This window comes from Paramormyrops kingsleyae, chromosome 24 (assembly GCF_048594095.1).
Source record: "Paramormyrops kingsleyae isolate MSU_618 chromosome 24, PKINGS_0.4, whole genome shotgun sequence".
NCBI classification, from domain to species: domain Eukaryota; kingdom Metazoa; phylum Chordata; class Actinopteri; order Osteoglossiformes; family Mormyridae; genus Paramormyrops; species Paramormyrops kingsleyae.
This window is the reverse complement of record NC_132820.1, coordinates 2,777,046-2,799,666: the sequence shown is the minus strand read 5'-3', so window position 1 is coordinate 2,799,666 and position 22,621 is coordinate 2,777,046. Positions and strand designations below refer to the sequence as shown.

General features: G+C 46.0%; 1 protein-coding gene across 2 annotated transcripts; it reads right to left on the bottom strand.

Moving 5' to 3' along the window:
* Nucleotides 1–702: 702 nt before the first annotated feature.
* On the bottom strand, nt 703–21,725 carry LOC111852982 (PH and SEC7 domain-containing protein 2-like). Of its 2 annotated transcripts, XM_023829377.2 has the most exons (13): nt 21,359–21,713; nt 15,879–16,085; nt 15,387–15,467; nt 14,572–14,684; nt 14,008–14,066; nt 11,858–11,947; nt 10,771–10,814; nt 9,109–9,275; nt 8,936–9,006; nt 8,657–8,847; nt 8,299–8,443; nt 2,225–2,356; nt 703–1,527 (listed from the first exon to the last, which is right to left on the bottom strand). In XM_023829377.2, exons 1-13 carry the CDS (start codon nt 21,406–21,408, stop codon nt 1,384–1,386), a joined length of 1,494 nt encoding a protein of 497 aa, XP_023685145.2. In that variant the 5' UTR covers nt 21,409–21,713; the 3' UTR covers nt 703–1,383. The 2 variants fall into 2 exon arrangements, with proteins under 2 accessions (XP_023685145.2, XP_072562668.1); XM_072706567.1 differs by lacking the exon at nt 703–1,527 and having other exon boundaries at nt 2,237–2,469; nt 21,359–21,725.
* Nucleotides 21,726–22,621: the final 896 nt, after the last annotated feature.

The window sequence follows — 22,621 nt, the reverse complement described above, 5'->3', positions numbered from 1 at the left end:
ACAGTTATTAAGTGGAGACTTGGTGCGACCTGATCGGAAACAGAGAAAGGTGCACAAACGGAGGCAGGGAGGCACAAACGGAAGCAGGGAGGCACAAACGGAGGCAGAGAGGCACAAAAGGAGGCAGAGAGGCACAAAAGGAGGCAGGGAGGCACAAAAGGAGGCAGAGAGGCACAAACAGAGGCAGAGGCACAAAAGGAGGCAGGGAGGCACAAACGGAGGCAGAGAGACACAAACGGAGGCTGAGAGGCACAAAAGGAGGCAGGGAGGCACAAAAAGTGGCAGGGAGGCACAAACGGAGGCAGGGAGGCACAAACTGAGGCAGAGAGGCACAAATGGAGGCAGGGAGGCACAAACAGAGGCAGGGAGGCTGCAGCCTTTTCCCAGCAAGGGAAGCTGCTGATCTATCGTTACTCATGTCTACCTTTGCTTAGCTGATGCTGATCCATAGCAGCTCTAAAAATGGCTACCCCTGCCTGTGAGATTCCTGTGCCAGACGGGAGGTGTGATGTTTCGTAGGGCACCACGATCTGCATGAGGATCACTGTGAGAAGTGTGCAGGGCCGCGATCGTTTGCAAGGGCGTGCAGCCTGGCCGGCTGTGACCCCTCTGCCCTGGGTCCTAATGCCAGCAGGGTTATGGACCTCCTTTTATAAACATGACGTTCCTCCTCATTTACCCCAAAAAAGAAATACTTCGAGATAAACTAATAATTTTTTTATGATGCAATTTAGCTAAAGAATACAATGTGTCCAAGGTGGCAGGGAAAATAAATTAGAAATGAAGGAAAAATAAATAAGCTTACAATGACAGAGTACAGTAACCATATGAAAAAGGCATTAGGATAACTTAATAAATACAAACCTAATTGTTTTAATGTAACATTACATTAGGACAACTAAATAACATTCTTCTGCTGAAACTGGTGTCGTAAACATTGGTAGAGAAATAGACGTGAAACTAAAATGCTTTTATGAAATTCGATAAAACAAAATGACAGATTGTTACAGCCGCTTATTCCCGATCTGGGGGAAATGCTCAGCTGGGGGGGTGGGGGGGGGCTTGGTCTGCTGCAAGGGTCGCCATGCCTCTGGTACGGTCCAGCTTCCTGGCTGTCCTATTTCCGCACAGGAAGACGAGAAGGGATGATGTTGGAGACTGCTGTGCCCCCCACATGCAGAGGGGGGGGTAGCAGACCCGGAGCTCTCCTTCTCTTCACCCCTATTGGACCCCTAAAAATTGCTGTGCTTCCATTTCCTTTTCCTTGTGTTCAATTTTTGACCTGTCGCTAAAAATGCCCACAGTGCCTCCCGTCCGGTTGCAGTTCCTCGGTTGTCCAGCAGAGGCGCAGCTGGAGAGACGGGTGCATCTCGCAGAGGGGCATCAGCTCCGCCGGCTGGCGGTGGTCCTGCTGGGGGGTCCGGGCGGGATGCTCCCCTCCCTCGGGGGGCTTTCCTGACGTCGGCCCGGGTCGCCTCCCTCCAGCTCGGCACGCAGTAGCGAGACGTACGCCCCATATCGCTCCCTCTGCAGTAGGAGAAACAACCACGTCAAACGAGGAGCGAGAGCGACGGCATACACCTCCGAGGCTCGGCAGCCAGCAGAAGCGGCAGGAATAGCTATGGGGGAGGGGCACCGACGCCGAGGTGCCCCACGGACGCCCGTCAGCCTGAGACGCGGCAGAGTGCCACCTGCTGGAGGAAGCCGGCCTCAGTCTGAACGTCCACAAACTGTCTGGTGCAGGAAAAGGAAGCCTCACAGCAAGCAAGCAGCCCTACACGGTGAGTATTTAACCAGCCATCCAGAAAAGTAGCATCAGCATTTCTGAGCTTTAGCAAAGTAGCATTAGCATTTCTGAGCTTTAGCAAAGTAGCATTAGCATTTCTGAGCTTTAGCAAAGTAGCATTAGCATTTCTGAGCTTTAGCAAAGTAGCATTAGCATTTCTGATTAGCATTTTTCAAGCTCATCTGCAGATTTCACTTCCATGTAAGATATCTGAATTAGATACTGATTGGGAGCATCACTAGAAATGTATGAAAAGGGGGAGGCCTAAGCCTTTACTGGGGGGTCTGATTTTAATGAAAATGAATGTTTAAACTAATTCCGGTGTATTTGTCTGGGGTGGGAGCTAAAGCCCCCTGAAAACAGCACAAGTGACAACGTTGATATTCAAGATGAATCAAACACATATTTTGAGTGTGACCCGTCGGGGCCCCGTCGCACCTCGAAAGTGAGGTACTGCTCCATGGCCAGCCGCTCCTCCCAGCCCGTGGCGTCTGTGGGGGTCCTGGTGTGGCTCTCGAGCTCCGAGCAGATCTGCTTGAGTTTGTTCTCATGGCTCTTTAGCTGCTCCTCCTGCGGAGGCAGATGGTCAGACAGATGGACAGACAGACAGGAAGATGGACAGACAGCCAGACCGATGAACAGATGAACACAAAGATGGATGGATGGATGGACAGACAGACAAGCTGACAGACAGACAGGCAGGGCGATGGACAGACAGGTGGGCAGGTGGATGGACAGATAGGCAAGCAGAAGGACAGATAGGTGGACGGACAGACAGACAGCCAAGCAAGCGGGCGGACAGAGACAGGCAGATGGACAGACAGGTGGATGGACAGAGAAGTAGATGAACAGACAGACAGGGAGACGGATGGGTAAACAGATAGAGAGGCAGATGGACAGATAGGCAGATGGATGGTCAGACAGACAGACAGGCAGGCGGACAGTCAGACAGACATAGGGATGGTCAGAAAGGCAGACAGATGGACAGACAGACAAGCAGGTAAACATGAGACGAGGCATTGTGGCCTTTCAGCTCATGGGCCTCGTTCAGCACATGATACTCATACCAATACCATGCCCCTTTAGCAATGGGGAAATGGGGGGGGGGGCTTTGTATAATATATATTGAAGGGAAAACACCCAGCTAGATGGAGATACATGAGACGTGTGTGTGAGAGAGAGAGAGAGAGACTTTTTTTTTGACTTTTGCACCAGCCTTTATTTTGTCAGTCAACAACAGAAAAAAACCTTACTGCAACTTCAAATCACAAAATGGGTCGTTATCACAAACTCAATCAAACCAAAAACAAAATTAAACAATCAACCAAAAGAAAAAACACAAAAGAAATTAGCCAGGGCAACCAACATAGAAACACAACCAATACAATGGGCCCCAACAAAAAACCATATGGCGGGTCAAACAATCGACACCATCAACACCAATACTAAAACTTCAAGAGTAAGTCCCCATCATGGGTCAAGTCACACAGAACCCCACCATAACCCCACACCTCCGAAAAAGTCACAAGGTTGTGAGTCAATCCGAAAAAAGCATGTTCTATTTTTATGCGTGCTGCCACCAAGCCCTTCATCATGAGGCCAGGATTCGTCGATCCTGCCCCCTTCATCCTATTCCTCCGGGACAGCCAGATACTCATCTTAGCCTGGCCCAGCACGAAGTTCAGCAGACACACCTTAGCCTTCTGGGAACTACAGTATTTCGGTCCATAAATGAAAAGCTGAACAGAAAAAACCTCCCCAAAACCGACACACCACTCCTCCAGAACCGCAAACAACTCATAAAGCCGATTACACCTCAAAAACAGATGCTCCATCGTTTCCTCTGCAGAGCAAAAAGGGCAATCCCTCCCAACTGTAGAGTCAATGTGCGATACGTGTCTGTTCGTAGCCACTGCCCCATGCACAATCCGCCACTGAAAATCCGCTGTGCGCTTCTCAATGGGGGACTTGTACAGGGACCTCCAACGTCCTTGTGGGGAAGATCCAGGCCCCAACAAACCTGACCACCTGGAAGCCGCCAGTCCACTCAGCGCCCGAAAATGCAGCACTTTAACACATGCTCGGTACAGAGCTTTCTTGGACAGATCCCTTAGAGCCACCTGCTGAAAAGCCACGAGAGAAAGCAGCAACCCCACTTCCTCTCGGTGACCCTCTACAGCAGGAGAGACCCTGAGTAGGGGAGAAAAGAAAAGGGGGGGACTGCCCCCTCCCGACTCAAGCACCGTCCTAGCCGCCTCCGGTAGCGCACAAACAATGTCCTCCAGAGCTTTCCAAAGAAGGCGGCCAGACTGAACCCCAGTCACAGCCCGCAGGTCATCCAATGTCCTCCAGGAGCCACCAACCCTGAGGGACCCCAGCTTCGTCAGGCCTGCCCTCTTGAAACAGGCCTGCACAGTCGGAGATTGGAAGAGTCCAACCGGAAACATAGGATTATAAAAAAGAGGCTCTTCATCAGCAGCAAAATATTGCAGAGCATCCCTAGTCACCACAAAAACAGAAGACCATGCCCGCAGAATCGATCGATAAAAAGGCGTCGTCACCGAAAAATCCATCACTCCCAGATTAAGCAGAAACAAATGCTTGTCGTACCCCATGTTCTCCACTCGCCTCAGGAGAGCACACGCAGTGTCTGCCCACATCAAGTCCTCTTCAAAGACAAAACGCTGTATGGCCTGCAACCGGAAAGCCGTGATCCTGCTACGCAAGTCTATAAGACCTTGCCCACCTTCTTGTATCGGCAAATACAAAACAGGAGCTCTTGTCCAGTGTTCCCCAGTCCAAAAAAAGTCCACCAATTTCCGTTGCAACACTTCCACCAGCGTCGATGGCGGCTCCAGTACCCTAAATACATGCCACAGCATAGAGGCAATCAGGTTATTGGCAACCAGGACCCTCCCCCTATAGGACAGCTGGGGCAGGACCCAAGTCCATTTAGACAACCTAGCACATACTCTATCCACCATGCCCTCCCAATTCCTATCCTGGAATTCCGCAGTACCCAGATAAACACCCAGGAACTTTATACCAGCTCTACCCCACTGCAGACCTTCAGGCAAACCTGGCAGGCCACCATCACACCACTGCCCCATAAGAAACCCCTCCGATTTAGCCCAATTCACCTTTGCAGAAGAAGCCCGCTCATAGACGGCCAGGCTCTTGCTCAGCACCCGTACGTCATCCTCTCCCCTAATAAAAACCGTGACATCATCAGCATAAGCTGAAAGTGCCAGAGTCCGCGATCCCAACACTGACAAACCGTGTAACTCACCCCTCAGCCGACAGAGCAAAGGCTCTATAGCCAAACTATATAACTGACCAGAAATAGGACAGCTTTGTCTAATCCCCCTGCACACCGGCACTGGAACACTAAGCCCACCACCAACCTTCAAGATCACCGACACCCCAGCATACAGCAGTTCCACCCACTTCACAAACTTATTCCCAAGCCCAAAAGCCCTCAACACATTAAATAGGTAGCCATGGTCAACCCTGTCGAACGCCTTTTCTTGGTCTATCGACAACAGACCCAGGTCCCATGCAGATAACCGTGACAAGTCAATCACATCACGCAACACAAATAAATTATCCATAATGGTGCGGCCAGGCACACAGTACGATTGATTCATATGAACCAATTCACCCATATGTTTTTTCAACCTATTTGATAAACATTTGGACAAAATTTTATAATCCGTGCATAACAAAGATACAGGTCTCCAGTTTTTCAGAAGGCCCAAATCACCCTTCTTCGGGAGAAGGGACATGACCGCCCTAGTGCAGCTCACAGGCAACACCTCAGAACAAAAGGAATACTCAAAAACATCCAACAAATCCCGTCCCAACAAGCCCCAAAAATGCTTATAAAATTCAGCAGGTAATCCATCAATCCCAGGGGCACGACCTGCAGACAGCTGCAGAACAGCCACGGTCAGCTCCTGAAGGCCAAAGTCCGCATCCAGAAGCCCCGCTTGAGTTGTATCCAACGTCGGCAAGCCAGATAAAAGTTCCTCAACGCACGAGATGTCACACTTGCTGGTGCTATACAAATCGGCATAAAAGTCCACTGCAAGTTTCCTCATCTCCGCAGGATCCGTCGTGACCTTCCCCTCCGCATCCCGGAGGTATAGCATCTGCGCAGATGCCCGGTTCTTGCGTTCCAGATTGAAAAAGAAGGAGGTTGGAGAGTCCATGTCCTTCAAAGAGGTATAACGGGCCCTTATCAGAGCCCCCTTTGCCCGCTCCTGGAGAAAGGAGCCCAACTCCTTCCTACCATTTCCCAGAGCACCTACATCGCCCGCACGTCTGCCCCCAATCAATTCCCGTTCCATGTGGCTAATCTCACCCTCAAGCTTCCACATAGTGCTCCTAACCACACTGGCAGTATGGGCCGCATACTGCTGACAAAGCAGTCTGATTTGGGTTTTGCCCACCTCCCACCACTGTAGAAGATTCTCAAAATTGGACCTCTGGGACTTCCAGAACCCCCAGAAGACAGCAAACTGATCACAAAAGAAAACATCATGCAAAAGGTTAAGGGGAAAACGCCAATACGAAGAGGACCGAGAAGTATAAGACACAATATAATCCATGGCCACAAAATGATGATCAGAAAGACCACAGGGTGAGATAGAAACTCTCAACACCCTATTGCCAAATGAGTTCTTGATGTACAGCCGGTCCAGCCGGGCCGCACTCACTCTCTCCTCATTGACTTTAATCCATGTGTATTTCTTCTCCTTCTCATGCTTTTCCCGCCATACATCAACCAAATCATGTTCCTGGAGCAATTTAGAGAGCTCACCCCCAGATGGGGGGTGTGGCTCTTCACCATTTCTATCCAGGACAAAGTTTACAGTACAGTTCCAGTCTCCCCCCACCACAAGAACGGAATCACTACTACACCGTCTCAGTTCCTTCGCCAACCTCTGAAACAATCGCACACGCCCAGGACCGTGGGTATGGGCATAGACATTAACAAAACAAAAACAAATGTCATTTATAGTGGCCTGAACAATTAAGGCCCTCCCCCGTTCAACCTCCCAAGAGGTCACCTTCGCCACCCTGAGCCTAGGGGAGAACAAAATAGCCACCCCCACGCTCACATTTGTCCCATGACTCAAAACATAAGTCCCATCCCACAGCAAACCCCAGTCCCGCTCATTCCCCAAATCACTATGAGTTTCTTGCAAGAAAATAACATCCACCTTTTTAAGTTTAAGAAACTCCAGCAGCATAGCCCTCTTACGCCCATCCCGGCCTCCATTCAAATTCAAAGACCCCACCCTAATACACTCCATAAAAAAATAAATAAAAGGAAAAAACAAAGAGAACAGAGGAGCAGAAAGAAACAGACAAGAGGGGAAAATAGAATCAGCAACCACACTCATTTCAACCCCACACGCGAAGCAGGGGCTTTCCCTTTCCGTATCCTGGTCAGAATCTTCTTAAGCCGAAACCTCTTCTTCTGACTCAACTCATCATATGTTGCGGTTTTCACCATTCTCACTATCGTAGCCTCAAGTTTACCCATATCCGGAAAAAAATCAGACACCTCAGAGGGCTTACCATAAGTATCATCCAAGAACTCATTAACCTCCTGAATAGAATAGACGCTTGCATCGTCCCTACCCTGAGACGCAAAATCTGAAATATCCGAGAAAGCATCATCATCCACATCCTCTGTAGCATCTCCAGATCCGCCTTCAACAACAGAAATATCAGTCACCGCACCCTGAACCTCATGGCTACCAACATGATCATCAGCTCCACCGTCCTCCAGCACACACTCACGAGCCCCCTGAACATCCTCAACACTATGCTGCACACTCTCACTACTTTGTGCAGCCACCACTAACTCATCACTCTGACCATCCCCAACCCCCTCCTGCACACTACCAACTTCAACCTGTAACACCCCCAGACCAGGCTCAGGTGTGTGTGAGAGAGAGAGAGAGTGTGTGTGTGTGTGTTTGTGAAAGAGAGAGAGTGTGTGTGTTTGTGTGTGTGTGTGTGAAACAGAGAGTGTGTGTGTGTGTGTGTGTGAGAGAGAGTGTGTGTGTGTGTGTGAGAGAGAGAGAGAGTGTGTGTAAGAGAGAGAGAGAGAGTGTGTGTGTGTTTGTGTGTGTGAAAGAGAGAGAGTGTGTGTGTTTGTGTGTGTGTGTGTGAAAGAGAGAGTGTGTGTGTGTGTGTGAGAGAGAGAGAGTGTGTGTGTGTGCGTGTGTGAGAGAGAGAGAGTGTGTGTTTGTGTGTGTGAGAGAGAGAGTGTTTGTGTGTGTGTGAGAGAGAGAGAGTGTGTGTTTGTGTGTGTGTGTGAGAGAGAGAGAGTGTTTGTGTGTGTGTGTGTGTGAGAGAGAGAGAGTGTGTGTTGGTTTGTGTGTGAGAGAGAGAGAAAGAGAGAGACAGAGAGTGTTTGTGTTTGTGTGTGTGTGTGTGTGTGTGTGTGTGTGTGAGAGAGAGAGAGAGTTAGAGTGCGACTGGCCCCAGGGGGATACCTGGCTCAGCCTGGTGGTGGACGAGGGCAGGAAGGGTCTGCAGAACTTCCTCCTGGAACCGACAGGTGCTGGGAGGGCTGGTGCAGAGGAGAGGGCAGCTACCAGGTTGATCTGCCGGATCCATGACACCATCTCCTCCTCGCTCCTGGCACAGCCAGAGGAAGGATCGCACAAGCGCTTAGTCACAGACACACACACACACAGACTTACACACTCGAAGGTGCTTGACTGCGTTTCACCAGAACAAGCACGTGTAGCACGGCCTTTTCCCTTTTCTCTGTTATCACACCCCCCCCCCACCTGATCCCTGTCTACCCAGTGGATTTTCCACTGTGTGTTTGGGAACCCGGGGACTTACGGGGCCTGGAAGAGGAACACCTTCCAGTCGGACGTCTTCAGCTTGAACACGTTGGGCCTCTTGCCATAGTCGCTGGCCCGGGAGGCCAAGGCGTGATGCACAGACAGGCGGTCCTTTAGGTTCACCTCCGACGGCTCCTTGTCGGGGTTATATTCATCCTCACCACCAGGTGGAGACAAAGCAGCATGTGTCTGCGGCACCAAAAACAGCTACATTCTCAGGCCGCTCATCTGACACACCGTACTGCGTAAAACCGCTGAGACGCAGGCTGCACTTTACCTTCTGGAGGTACAAGACTGCCCCCCGCAGGACAACACTGAACTTCTTCCAGCTACGGCGTACTCTTGGCGCTGGAAGAAGGCACATTTGACGGAGGTAAGACGCGCATTCTGGTCGACGTTCTACGCGCCGCCACATTGTCCGGCACACTTGTGCCCCCTGGTGGTGCTCACCGGGTCTGCCATCCATTTCAAACAGGACTTTGCGTAGCAGGGTGCCGTGTTTGTGCGTGGTCCTGCCGGGCGAGAGCGGGCCACTGATGACGGGATTCCTGCTCTCTGAAGGTTTCACTGCCCCGCCGCCTCTGTCCTCCGTCCCCGATAAAGGCTTCTCTTCCTCGCTTAAAGACAAACGCACGAACACTGCGACATTCATAATCATTGTCGGTCTTTGAATATCCTACGCCGTTTTTGTTAGCAATTCAATGAACTGTGATTCATCGTATTTACAGTACTCTGTAAAAGTCGTTGGGGTCGTCTGTCTTATCCGCAAAGTGTGTATGCAGGTTTTTGGGATAACCTTTAAATTAGCTGTTCAAACCCAGGTGTGAGGACTCTTTAGCTAATCAGTCCCCTAATCAGTATCTAAATAGGGAGTTGCACTGAAAACCCGCATACACAGCGGCCCTTTCTGGGTAAGATTTGGCGACCCTTGGCAGTCTAAGGAAATGTTTATCTGGGTAGTAAGGGTATGTGTGCTCAGGAAAAAAACACACACATGAAAATTAAGAATAACAGAGTAAAACAGTAACAAGAATTTCTGTGTTATGTTCCTGGAGGCTAGATGGACTCTGCTTCATTTCCCAGCCATTTGTTAAATTTCACCGTCAGCTCACTTAGTTAAATTTAGCTTAAAAAGTAAGTGAAGTATTGATTAGCAATTCGAGGTGTCTTAGGGGTCGAGTCAAAGAAATACACGGCTGTGTTGGACAGTGGGAGCAAATATTGGGGTGACTTTAAGAGAGGTTCTGAGACGGCCAAGCTCACACACTTTGGCGGACAAAATACCACAGTTTTACTCTGACACAATCATTTAAACATTTCCTTTGACTGCCTAAGACCTTTGCTCGGCACTTTTGCCCTGCCAAATGCCTGCTTTATTAAAAATATTTTTCCTGTATGACAGCTACAGCTGACTGGAAAAGGGCTCCGTAACACTGGGTCACTTCATATTTCCTCCGAGTGTCTGTGTGATCCCACAAGTAAACCAGCCCTGATGCGAAGTGAAAGCCACCCTTTAAATGTCAAAAGGAGGAAGAAATAAAGACCAAAATGACAGAGAATAAACTCTGGAAAACTGCATGGCAAATGAATGCATGGCCATATAAATGTAATTACATTGTAAGTATTAATGATTTCAGAAAGTATTCCTATATAACTGTAACTTAAATGTAAATGCATGTTCTTTTTTATGTTTAATACAACCTTGAATTCTTTATTAAAATATTCTAAGGAGCTGATGAAATGTCAAGGGCATGGTACAAAAAAATTAAATCTGTTTTCATATTAGGTAAATTTAAGGATGTTATTTCAACTACTCATTTTACCGTATCCATACATCATTACTACGTAAAAAAAAAAAGAAGAAGTAAATAATCATCTGTGCAAAAAGTTCATTTTCATAATCTACCTGTAATTGTAATATATCGTTGAATTGGTTTGCATTTTACAATGAAACATGCATCAGCATTCTGTATTAAAAGAGGTGAAATGGTTTCCCAGCGAGTGACTGAGAATGCAAAGACGGCACATTCAGCGGGCGACTTGTAGGGAGGGTTAGGGTGGAGGCGCCAGGCTGCGACGCGGCATCACGTTTGCCGGGGGGGGGATACTCACGGGGCCCAGTCCAGCTTCTCATTCCTTATCGAGTGGTACGATGCCTACAGGAGAACAGGGACACAGCCCAGTCAGTCCCACTGCCGGAGCTGAAATCGGCTCAGCCAGAGTTTGTACGTGACTCCGAGTTCTGCGCAAAACTGTCAGACTCTAAATACACATATAAATTAAGGTTCTTACAGTAAGACAAGTAGACCCAGCGCAAAGCGTCTACGTAATTGCATTTGTTTTTATTGTCTTACTGCACCTTTATATGTACTCGTGATCTGTGTTTTATTTTTAATCAGTGTTTGCTGGAAGAACTTGCAGAGTAAGATTTTCATTACTTAGTGGAACTTAATGTGTACTTACATATACTGATACACTCCTGGATCTTGAATTTATATGACAGCGATGGAATTTATTTTCCTCCAGTAATTTTCAAAGAATGGATTATTAGGACGCGTCGCAGAAGTATATCACACAGAAGTGCACTGCCATACACAGGCAAAATGTGTTACTTTATCAAAAATGAGTTATGACCTGAAATGCTAATTTTAGGCTCAGGATTACCTTGTGATAAAATATCTGTTAAACCTTGTCACCTTTAATAAGTACACTGCCTACCACACAAATAGGTGGACGATCGAAAAACTCGAACGCCCCTTTCCTTAGTTTCAGTGTTGGTAATTAAGCCTAATGTGTGTTGCCTTTGTAAGACAGTACAGTTAAGGACCATCCTATATAAAATTAATGATGTACTGACATGTTTTGGTCAATATTATAGACTGCCATGCAATGTTGTGTGTGTGTGCTCATGTATACATTACTTTGTGGGGACCAAAATGTCCCCACAATGTGATAAAATCCTGCTATTTTGACCCACAACGGGAGACTCAATTTTATTAAAATCTAACGTGAGTACAGGTGTGTGTGTGTGTGTGTGTGTGTGTGTGTCTGTGAGACAGAGAGTACTACCAGCATCATAATGGATTAATGTCAGCAGTATGTTTTATTATTGCTGGCGACAAGGAGACTGAATCGTCTATCAATTAAAAGTGGGACCGCACTGATCATGCCGACGGGGGTTGTGGGGGGGGGGGGTGACCTTTAACAAGTCCTTGGGGAAGTTGCCACCACCGTTGAGGCCGTCCAGGTTGCGGATAAACTGCTGACAGGTCATCTTCCTACCGAGGTTCTGCGGAGGCACACGGACAGACAGGGACGGTCACAGGCTGCCATGTGGTCGCACAGCGATTCCTAAGCGTGACAGACCGAGTTCCCCATTCACCAAACTACTCTTGAAATTCTATTTGATTTTTTCATTTGCACTTAACCAAAGAAAGAACTGTAATTGTGAAAATTGTAGCTGGTTCTAAATATAATTTAATTTTATCTCTTAAAAATCCCTTAAAATTCCTTATTCAGTGTTCATTATTAAAACATTAGTATATTACTGATTACTCGTTTGTAGTGTTAGAGTAAAACACACAGCTTTGATGAAATATAAATGTAGTTATTAATACAAGTTATGCTTTTGAATTTAGATTAAATTATTAAAATTTACAAGAAGTCTTCATATATCTCAGTTGACCAAGTATTAATAAGAATTCAGCTGTACTGAACACCGGACCGTGGCTGTACTGAACACCGGACCGCGGCTGTACTGAACACCGGACCGCAGCTCTCCTCACATGACACCATCCTAGGAAACAGGAGCAGGTTTACTGTCATCTCTATGGGCCTCACTCACTCAAATAAAATAAAGTAAATAAAATTACATTTTAAAAAATCACATCGATGCCCCTTAGTGAAGTGACTGTTTGTTGCCAACAGGGGGCTCCTACACCTCAGGGGTCTCATACAAATGCATGGTTTGAGTGCTGGTAAACACAGCCAGTCCTAGGGTTTCTCCTTTTGAATTGCGGAAAAACAAACTGTAGGGCAAGACTTTAAATATATCGAATATACTTATATATATTTATATTTATGTTCTTTAAAAATAGTTTTTATTGAAATGAAAGTGTGATAAATGTAAATAAAAAGTGGGAAAAGAACCTGAATTAATGCAGCCATAAGATGGTCCCAAATGTGACAGATTCATCATAAGAATGAGGGCAATTCATTTGTTAAATACTGCAGGCATTATCTTTTTGAACTAGCTTGGTATTCTAAAATCAGTTTTCGGCGAGATCAGTTTTCCTGTGGCCACTTAATAAACCTATGCAACTGTACCAGATGCACGTGCACAAAATATAGGGAAAACATTTCCCTTCAGGTAACCTCCATGTCCATATAAAATTTGAATCATCTTGTTTGTAATATTGCTCTAAGAATACAGCACAATGAACTGTACAGACTTGGCGTCTTTTCACAAAATTCCTGTCTTTGTCAGAAAACAAATGTTGACTTGAATTTTAGCTCGCGTTGATCTTCCAAGTACCATGACATTTAGCCACTAGATGGCAGTATATAACCGCCAAATCTAATTTCAGTGCGATGCGATAAATAACTTGCTACCCCTCTTTCTCCACCACTAACTGCTGAGAGGAAAGATGGAGGTTGACTGAAGCGGCTAACCCCGCAATTCCACCAAGGGCAGACGTGGTCGCCGCGCCTCATCACCTTCACTCTAGTCAGTGGTCGTGATTCCACCAGAGGCGTTGCAGAGCGCTTCAGACGCGTCCCAGATGCGGCTCTCCGCGCCTGTATGCTAAACATACGCGCAGAGTCTGTTTTGGCGGATTCGGCTATTTTAGAGACTTTAAGCACGGTTCTCTGAACCATTTTGAGAACGCAAAAAAAAAAAAAACTGTGTAGCTCTCGCACACGTATCTGCTGAATTATCTCAGGAATCCCGATCTCACAAAAACAAGGTGCTCAGTTGGGGACTGAACTTTCTGAACTTTTCACCTCTGTCTGCAATAGATTACATTTCTGTCTTCCTCACCACTGCATACAGGGGACCCTGTCGGTCTACAACAAGCAGCGTTTCTCATAAACATAATCTCTATGATTTTGTGGTGTTTCACAGTGTGTCCTCATCTTACCCTCAGAGACCCGCCCATCCCCCTAGCCGCTCCACCAGCCACACACCGACACAGTTAATTCAAAAGCAACCAAGCCCTTTATCATTTATGTCAGGCTGAGTAGGGAAGGAAGTACAGGGAACACCATGGACAGGAGCCTCCAGCGACGGCTTTGAGGCCCAGCGCGTCGGGACGCTAGCTAGAGGGATCCACACGGGGTGTGACGTACATGTCCATGCAGGTCCGTGTTTAGCAGCATGAGGGCACAAGTCAGCGCGTGGATGCCATCTGCAGGAAGAAACGTGTTACTGCAGCAGCAGCTCCGTCCGTAGATATGCGGCGCTGGTCAACTTCACATTTATTCCATTCAGTTTTTACTTCTGTCCTTCTGCTAATTCAGTTTTAAGCTTTAAGTGTAAATGTTATGGCAGTTTTGGTTGTTTTGACCCTCACGTTTACTTAGGTTATATATGGTGTCGTATTACATTCATACTTGTCATTTTGGTAGTTCTACACACTACAGGCCTTTCTGCCTGCTATGCAGAGTGCGCTGCTTTTCTACATAAGACTCTACACAATGACAATAGAGGTGTCTTACATTTTACAATTAACAGTGTTTATTTAATAGTACAGGTAACGAGTAAATGTCTTACCATACAAGTGCTACATTTAAGAACTGCATCATCTTTATGTAACATGGTCATGTCCATGTGTTAAGAACCAGTGAGGCATGTCTGCCATCGAAGGCGCACTGGGGAGGCGTTTGCATAGGGGGGCCGGGGGGGGGGTTTACCTTCGGACACGTGGGAGACCGGGTTGCACGAGGAGAACCTTCTGGAAAAGTGAGCCAGGATGCGTTCCCTTTCCTGCGTCTCTCCCGTCAGGGGGAAGGTCTTCAGGAACGTCCTGAGGAGGACGGACACCAGCACCGGGCCAAGCAAGACAGAAAGACAGAGGAAGGAGTTAGTATGGCGTATACTACATACGAGTGAGCGTCATCTGGTGGCTGCCATCACATTAGCTGACAGCGCTAAAATGCCTACCGGCTACGCGATCGCCTGCCCAGATTTGCTCAACCATACGGCGGCCTGATTTCCTGCAGCTTTCACGAAATAGTGTGACAGGAAATCTGCACGACGGTATGGAGGCACCCGCCATGGCCCGCAACGTCCAAGACACGCTAAACATTTGGTATTTCACAGTCCCAGATATAAACAGTCACTCAATGACTCACAGGCACAGGCAATCAAGCCAGATAGAAACAGACTCTGTTTATTACATGAACTGACTGCAGCTCTGTTCAGCAACTTCTTTACCTCTTTCATATTGCAAAACCGTTAATTAAAGGATGTGTGGATTAAAACCAGCCAGGAGCTCATTAAATGGGACTCAAATCCGAAAAAAATAAAACTCCGTTATTCCCTTCTGCAGAAATTTAAGAGAGTGCCGTTTTAAAGGCACGTTCAATGCACATCAGCGGGACACAGCATTAAACCTCAACACAGTAGGCCACCCACATGAGCTGGTGCCCAACACAAGCACTGGAACAAAAACCACAGAGACACTCTTCAACCACAATTTCCAATAGTGTCTTACAACAGAAATTACCTTAGTGCTTGTTCTAAGGTCAGGCCTGTGAAGTTGAAGAAGTTCAAGTACTCTGCTGCCACCATCTGGTTGAACTTGTTACTGATTGGGAGAAATAATAGCAGTATGGAGAAAATTATGTCTCATGAACCGTTCGCTGTATTTTTTAACCCCACTAGGTGGTGCTGTTAATTTGCTTTGGGGCATGCTTTGTGCCCTTTTCTGAACATGGGGGCACCATCTAGTGGGGTCAAAAAAATACAGCAAATGGTTCCTGAAGTGTAATTTTGTCCATCACTAAATAATAGGGTTTATTAGGTACATTTGCTTTATTTGGCAGAAGCTTTTGTCAGAAGCAACATACAAGTCAGGCAAATAGCACATTACAAACTTCCAGCTGTCATAGAGTCAACTAGGCATAAGTGCGACTAGGCTGAGGTACCAATGAATGCCCAGGTACAGGCCGGGGAGGGTGATGATAGACAAAGGGGGGGGGGATGGAGACAGGCTCACTTCTTGCTCAGGTGTTGAGCCACATCACGGCGCCTGAACCCTTCCAGACGAAAGAGCCTCCCAGCCAGGTGTTTGGCAGCGTCTCTGTCGGCACTGCTGCCCTTGACGACCACATCCCTGCCGCTCTGCTCCAGCTGGCCCGAGCTGCCCAGCTCCGAGTGGGAGTCCGACGCTGTGTCCGGGGAGACGCCGGACCGGCTGGAATCGCTGGCAAGGAGAGAGAGCAGAACACACACAAAGGGCTACAAAAACAATCGTAAAGGTTCTGAATTAAACCGAATGACATCATTTACGGTAATTTTGCATGCACGGTTTCCGAGAAATGATCCGGATTTTTTTTTTTTTTTTTATTTGCTACATTCTGATGGTTTTTCCAGTCATGGAGCAGCAGAATTGACCAAAATCCAGAGCAGAAAGCGAGCCCAGAAAATTCTGACACAGATGGACAGAGGCAGACACAAACGGGTATCATAAACTCCAATTCAGAAGGAGGTAAGCAACATAAACAGATAAGAAAACACACACACACAGTCCACACATATCTTTATGGGGACTCTGCATTCATTTCTGAGAGAATGCCAAATCGCCAATAATTATAACCTTAACCCCTACCCAGCCCTAACCTTAACCATAAGTAACCAAACAAAATAAGACTTTTGGCATTTTTCAGTTCTGCCATTGCATTCACCAAAAAGAAAATATCCCTACAAGGTAAAAAGTTGCAGGTTTTTATTACATTGTAGGGAAATGTGGTCTCCACAATGAAAGAATTAAAACACACACGCACACACAGGGCCAGAAGCTCTCATTTTACGGGTAATCCGTGTGCATGTGTCTTTAATAGTTCTTTCGATAGTGTCACAAAACATCCAAGAATGTCCGTGAAAGCTGCTCGCTCTCACATGCGCATAAATCCAGCGTGCAGCCCATTCAAATCGCCAGCGCCTATGCAGACAAGGCTCTGTCTGGAAAACTAAATAAAGCTAAATAAAAACATCTTTGGTGTTCTGAGTAACAGGCTTGTGTCATGTGTACTTTCCTTTCTCGTCATTCTACAAGAAATACCACAGTTCCCGAAAACCCCGAAGAACCAAAAGGTGAAACAAAGCCTGGTTCTGGTGTAGATGCTGCAGTTCTGTGTGTGAGGAAGCTAATGAATTTACTCTGGTTTGAGAAAGAAAAACATGATAGAAGAACAGCAGCTGCTAATCACATACAAAATGTCAAACCTGAATGTTTTAGTAAATATGTCTGAGGGACAAATATATTTGAGGGACAAATGTAAAATGCTAACATTTTTTGGCACAAAAAAAAAAAAAAACGAAATCCAGTAATGAACAAAATGATGTTTCATGAACCATTCGCTGTATTTTTTGACCCCACTAGATGGCGCTCTCTATTCAGAAAAGGACGCAAAGCATGCTCCAAAGCAAACAAAGAGCACCATCTAATGGGATCAAAAAAACAGCAAAGGGTTCATGAGGTGTCATTTTGTCCATCACTACGTATGGTATTTGTAATTAGGAAAAAGATGGTGGGGACTTACTGGAAAAATGAATTTTTATATGCGAGCATGAGCACTGTGACTTCAGGTGCCAAAAGACTACATTTAAGTTTCTGATACTCTAAACACCTAAGACATGAATGCTATGGAAAGTTACTGTGGGATTCAGGATGCTGTCCTTTAACCTAACATGGAGGAGGTATATGAAAACAGCAAATAAATTAACATTGATCCTTTTTGCAGATGCTACAACCCAGAGAGATGTACGGGTAGGAGACGACTGCCAGTCAGTGTTAATTAAAGGTATAATCAGCAGCAGTGTGGTGATTAGCCAGCACCAAGCTGTCACTGCATGTAACAAGCAGGACTATAGCCAGAATGCAGCTTGTACTGCGGTACTGAGGATATTAGGCTAACACAGGTTTTTATTTAAATATCACACGCACACAAAAAAATATGAATAGATACAGCAGAGGAAAGTCAGAAAGCTCCTGACCACAGGTCAAGAATTTGGACAAGCTTATCATGCAATAATTAAATGCGACAAGAGTAACATAAAAGATGAAGTGTGTACAGCTTGTGGAATTAAAGCCTTGCTAAGCAGCAACAGTATAAAAACACACCTGTTTAGTAGTAAAGTGAACAGGTTCTAGCAGATGTGCAGCTGCAGTGCTCCAGAATGTCACCATTTAATTGCATTTTGCGATCATTATTGAAGTGCAACAAAATGCTATAACTAGGACAGTTTTTCTTTTTTTCTAACTCGTCGTCGTATATCACGTGAAACCCCAGGAGAGAGCGAGAGAATTGGTGCGTGTGTGTGTAGGGGGGGGGGGGGGGGGGGTTATGTTTATTGGATTACAGTTTGTTCCCATGGAGGCGGAATTCCCAGTAAACACAGGTCATACCCTTCACCAAGAGGCGTGGGTAACCCGCTGAACCCAATACGTGCTGGGAATTGGGGATTGCAATTTAAAAAAAATTATGCATATATCACTCCGATGGAACCAGAAACTAAGTTCCTGGATTTTGGTGGTAAAGTCCGTCATGAAAGCAAAGCACAAGAGCGGCATAATCTATTCAGGGGCAGATGACAGAATAGCGGCTGGCCACATATCTTACGTTTACCTTTGTAAATATATTATTTGCTGTCTATAGGTGCTTTCACACTGAGGTTCTGGTTCTTGGGCCCTGGTGCCCACTTTGTGTGTGGCTTTCACACTGAGGTTCTGGTTCTTGGTCCCTGGTGCCCACTTTGTGTGTGGCTTTCACACTGCAATACAGAACTGGGAACTTTATGCTACATAAGCATGGGAGAGCTTTTAATTCATCTTGTTGCATTAGTTATTGAGAGGAACAATCACAATAAAAATGGGACACAGCCTTTTATTTGTATTTTATTAATGCGACCTGTGACGTGTTTATATTTGATTATTAAATCTGGCCGGCAGACCGATGTTTCGGTTTCATCTTTCGGTTGCATTATTCTGCTAATAAGCGCTGGTACGTTTCACAGGCACCTGTGATATTGTTATTGATCGAATTTTCCAAGGCAGAAATATGGAGACCCAAGCAAAATATGTATCCATCGATGATGTAAGTGCCTCCCTGGTAGTTTGTGGTCGATAGAAAAGGAGTAGGTACTAAAATGGTTCCTTGAACTGCCTCTGAGGAACTACAATCAGGCCGAGTTTCTGAGGCGTGACAATGACAAAAGGCCCTGAATCTAGAAAAGGGTTTTGGATCCTGAAAACGTTCCTACGGTGTGAAAGTGCTTTAAAAAGCACCACTTAACGTTTTTTTCCCTCTTGAGCACTACTTCACTTTGTAACTTCTTCCTTTAAAACAAACCACATGGATATTTCTGCATTTATTACCAAAGCATTTATCAGAAAATATGTATGTGTTACACTGCATGTCCATTTAAGTGGAACGCCTAAATTTTCTGCTGGTGCCCCTAAATTTTTCAGCGAGGAGCACCAGTGCTGGTAGCGGAAAAAGTGAGTCTGCAGTCCTGAGCTGTAATCCTGGAAGAGAGAGACAGATGCTCCCGGGACTCTCAAGGAAGTCATGCGGCTGCATGGCTGTCAGTGACATATAAATCACACCGTGCAGAGTAATGCAGTTCCTGTTTACATAGCAGCGCATCCTGTGAGCGTAAACTCTGGAATGTGTATTCTGTCAGAGCTGGCATGTCACGGCCACATAAATGCAGCTGAACCTGCAACACAAAGGCACAGCTGACTGCGCCAACCTGTCGAAAAAGAGACTGTGGGTTCATCTCACTAATTCTGCAAACAGAGAACTCCGGTTTGCTGCAGTAATGCGTAAACACAGAGAACCCCGGTTCACTGCAGTAACATGTATATACAGAGAACCCCGCTTTGCTGCAGTAACACGTAAACACAGAGAACCCCAGTTAGCTGCAGTAACGCTTAAACACAGAGAACCCCAGTTCTCTGCAGTAACACGTAAACACAGAGAACCCCGCTTTGCTGCGGTAACACGTAAACACAGAGAACCCCGGTTCGCTGCAGTAATGCATGAACACAGAGAACCCGGCTTCACTGCACTAATGTGTAAACACAGAAAACCTGGGTTCACTGCACCTGTACTCTAACACAGGGGGCCATGGTTCTCTTACCCGAGGTCAGCATCCTTAGATTGCAGGTCATATGTTAGAGCTAAAATTCACAGCATGAAATATGGCATGAAGCACAGGCAGACAAGCACATGCGTCGAAATATAATGACAGACATGCAGTGGTTACAACAAAACATGCCACTCAGACTTATCCTGCAAGCAAAACGCTTCCCAGAGTTTTGACTCTCTGGTAAGTTAATTCTGTTTTGACAGATCCTGCCCATCCAACTTGTTGAAATGGAATTCGTCTGCTTTTAAGGTCCAGTATAGAGCCGGGAACAGGAGGGAACATGCCTGTGACTCATGCGCTGTCTGGCATTCACCTGCGCAGGTACGCCAGCAACAGGGCGTGGGACAGGGTGTGTGCTGCTGTGGCACTGGGCCAGTGCCTTTCCACTGCACACTGGAGGAGCACACTCCTGCCCACCAATCGCGTGCCAGTAGCTTACACTTTCTATGACCAGCAGAGTTTTCAAGTTCATGTGATACAAACTTTAATTTACGCACATCTCTATCTCTGTACTGGATAATTCTGAATTTCGATCTTCTCCCCTTCAGAAATCAGTTCTACACTTGAAGCTTCTAGAATCATCGAGAATTTCAAGGCAGTACATACATTTTGTGTAATTTGCCTACGAGATATTTCTGTTCCCATGTTAATTTAATTGACCCGCATTTTCCATAACTGCCTTTCGAGTAGAAATCCTGGCCCCTTCGGGTCACCTTCTTCTTTTAAGTATTCCCAGACGGGTGGAAACAGTGTCAACTAAACACGAATTCATGTCAGGATCCGATTCATTTGATTACACTACTTTTCCAAATGTTGCCTTAGTCGGCGAGGAGCTCGTAACTAAATATGTGAATACTTTGAATTGTAGGCTACTGTAACTACATACCCTCAATTCCTAAGATTTTATTACCTATAGTTATTACCAGTCCCAAACATCCCGGCAATGCACAAGTCAGAAGAAGTTAAGCAATAAGAATTACACCACGACACTGAAGCGCGTCTTGCAAAACCTTAAGGTTTTGTTTTTTAGTGGAAGATAACCGACACACGCAGCAAAGCACTTAATTACAGCATATGGAGTTTCAGAGTTAAACTTAATAGTCCACATACTAGATCAGGGTAGAAACAGTACCAGTACACCTTCAGCAAATAACACAGAACAAATTTTAAGTAGCCTATCTGTATCCACATGTAAAAAGAAAAGCAAACGGAGAAATTTACCTACGTTTCTTAATTTAATAAAGTCACGCGTACGAATCAAGACTTCATTAGCGATCCCACCAATATTAGGAATTAAACCGGCGAAAAAATGAGATAACTTACAGTAGATGCAAGAGATATTCAAAGTGCGCGTCATATTCCTTTCTCCACATTTTACCACCCTCAATCGTACGGCGTACCAAACGAGACCTTATTCCGACTGCTGCTGAAATCCATCTTCTGTCTCAGGCGTGAAGGGAACCTCGTCGGTCCGCTTTTATTTCTGACTCAACGCCCACATGACGCCAGAGGCTTTCGGGATTTCATACGATCTGTCTTCGAGATCAGCTGGCGGATTAATCGGCTGGCCGCCGCAGGACGGGCACAGCCGAGCCTCGGGATGGTCCGCATCCATAGCTGCGGCCCCGAAGCACGGGGGAAGGGGCGGAGTGTCCGACGGCAGCGCCTCTCACCGCGGCTGCATTTCCCCGCTTTCCTGTTAGGGCTTTCGGCACTGTAACTGTAGGCCTTCTTTACCAACTACATCTCGATATTTGACACCTACGAACAAATCAATACCGCATCAATTTGCCTAAAAAAAACTTGAGATGTTTTACGTGATTTATAATGCATGTTTTCTTTGGTGTAATTAATGTCAGGGTAACATACTTTTAAAATAAGTTATGCATACAATGACGGTCTCACTTCCTCATGGCTTTGAATGTCTATACTAGGTATGCCAGATATACATTATTATTATTATTATTGTTGTTACTGTTTCTGTTAATTTTAAAAATAAATTAATTTGTTTGTTTGTTTGTTTATTTATTTATTTATAGAGCATTTTTAAATAACAGGAGTTGAACCAAAAGTGCTATACAGGCGATAAACCATTAAAAACAGCACAGATGACAAACCAATGTAACAAGAAGAATATGGGTCCGGCATCTTCACCAGTGCACCTACTCCCAAATTGTAGGCCTGGCATGCCGAGCCAGGAAGGGCAGCCAAGCTCTTTAGCAAAAGCGCCCGAAAACAGGCACCAATTTGCACTCTGCTAAGGTAACATCTGTGTAAACATGGCGCAGGCGGTATGGGGTACAGTACCCCCTTACAGACCCGGGCAGGTCAACACCAGTTCGCCGCCAGTCAACCAGCTGTTATACTCTGACGCCCGAACGTTCCCCATTTCACAGATGGGAAATCGTGAATGAAACGTGATTCAGTTAAATACTGACATGCAAATTTTCTTTTTTTTTCTTTGCTCGATGAGGCCGAGTACATTTAAGAAAATCCGTTACCAAATGTGCTTGTTAGCTTCCAGTATTCTGCCGCTTATAACCACTTACCCAGTACGAGGTCTATAAAATATGTATCGACAACTTA

Coding starts and splice junctions, on each gene's coding strand:
- LOC111852982 (XM_023829377.2), bottom strand. CDS start 21,408: ATGTGGAGAAAGGAATATGACGCGCACTTTGAATATCTCTTGCATCTA. Junction 9,276..10,770: donor GAGAAGCTGGACTGGGCCCC/GTGAGTATCCCC, acceptor TTTGTCTTTAAG/CGAGGAAGAGAAGCCTTTAT. Junction 8,848..8,935: donor CAGTCTTGTACCTCCAGAAG/GTAAAGTGCAGC, acceptor TTGGTGCCGCAG/ACACATGCTGCTTTGTCTCC.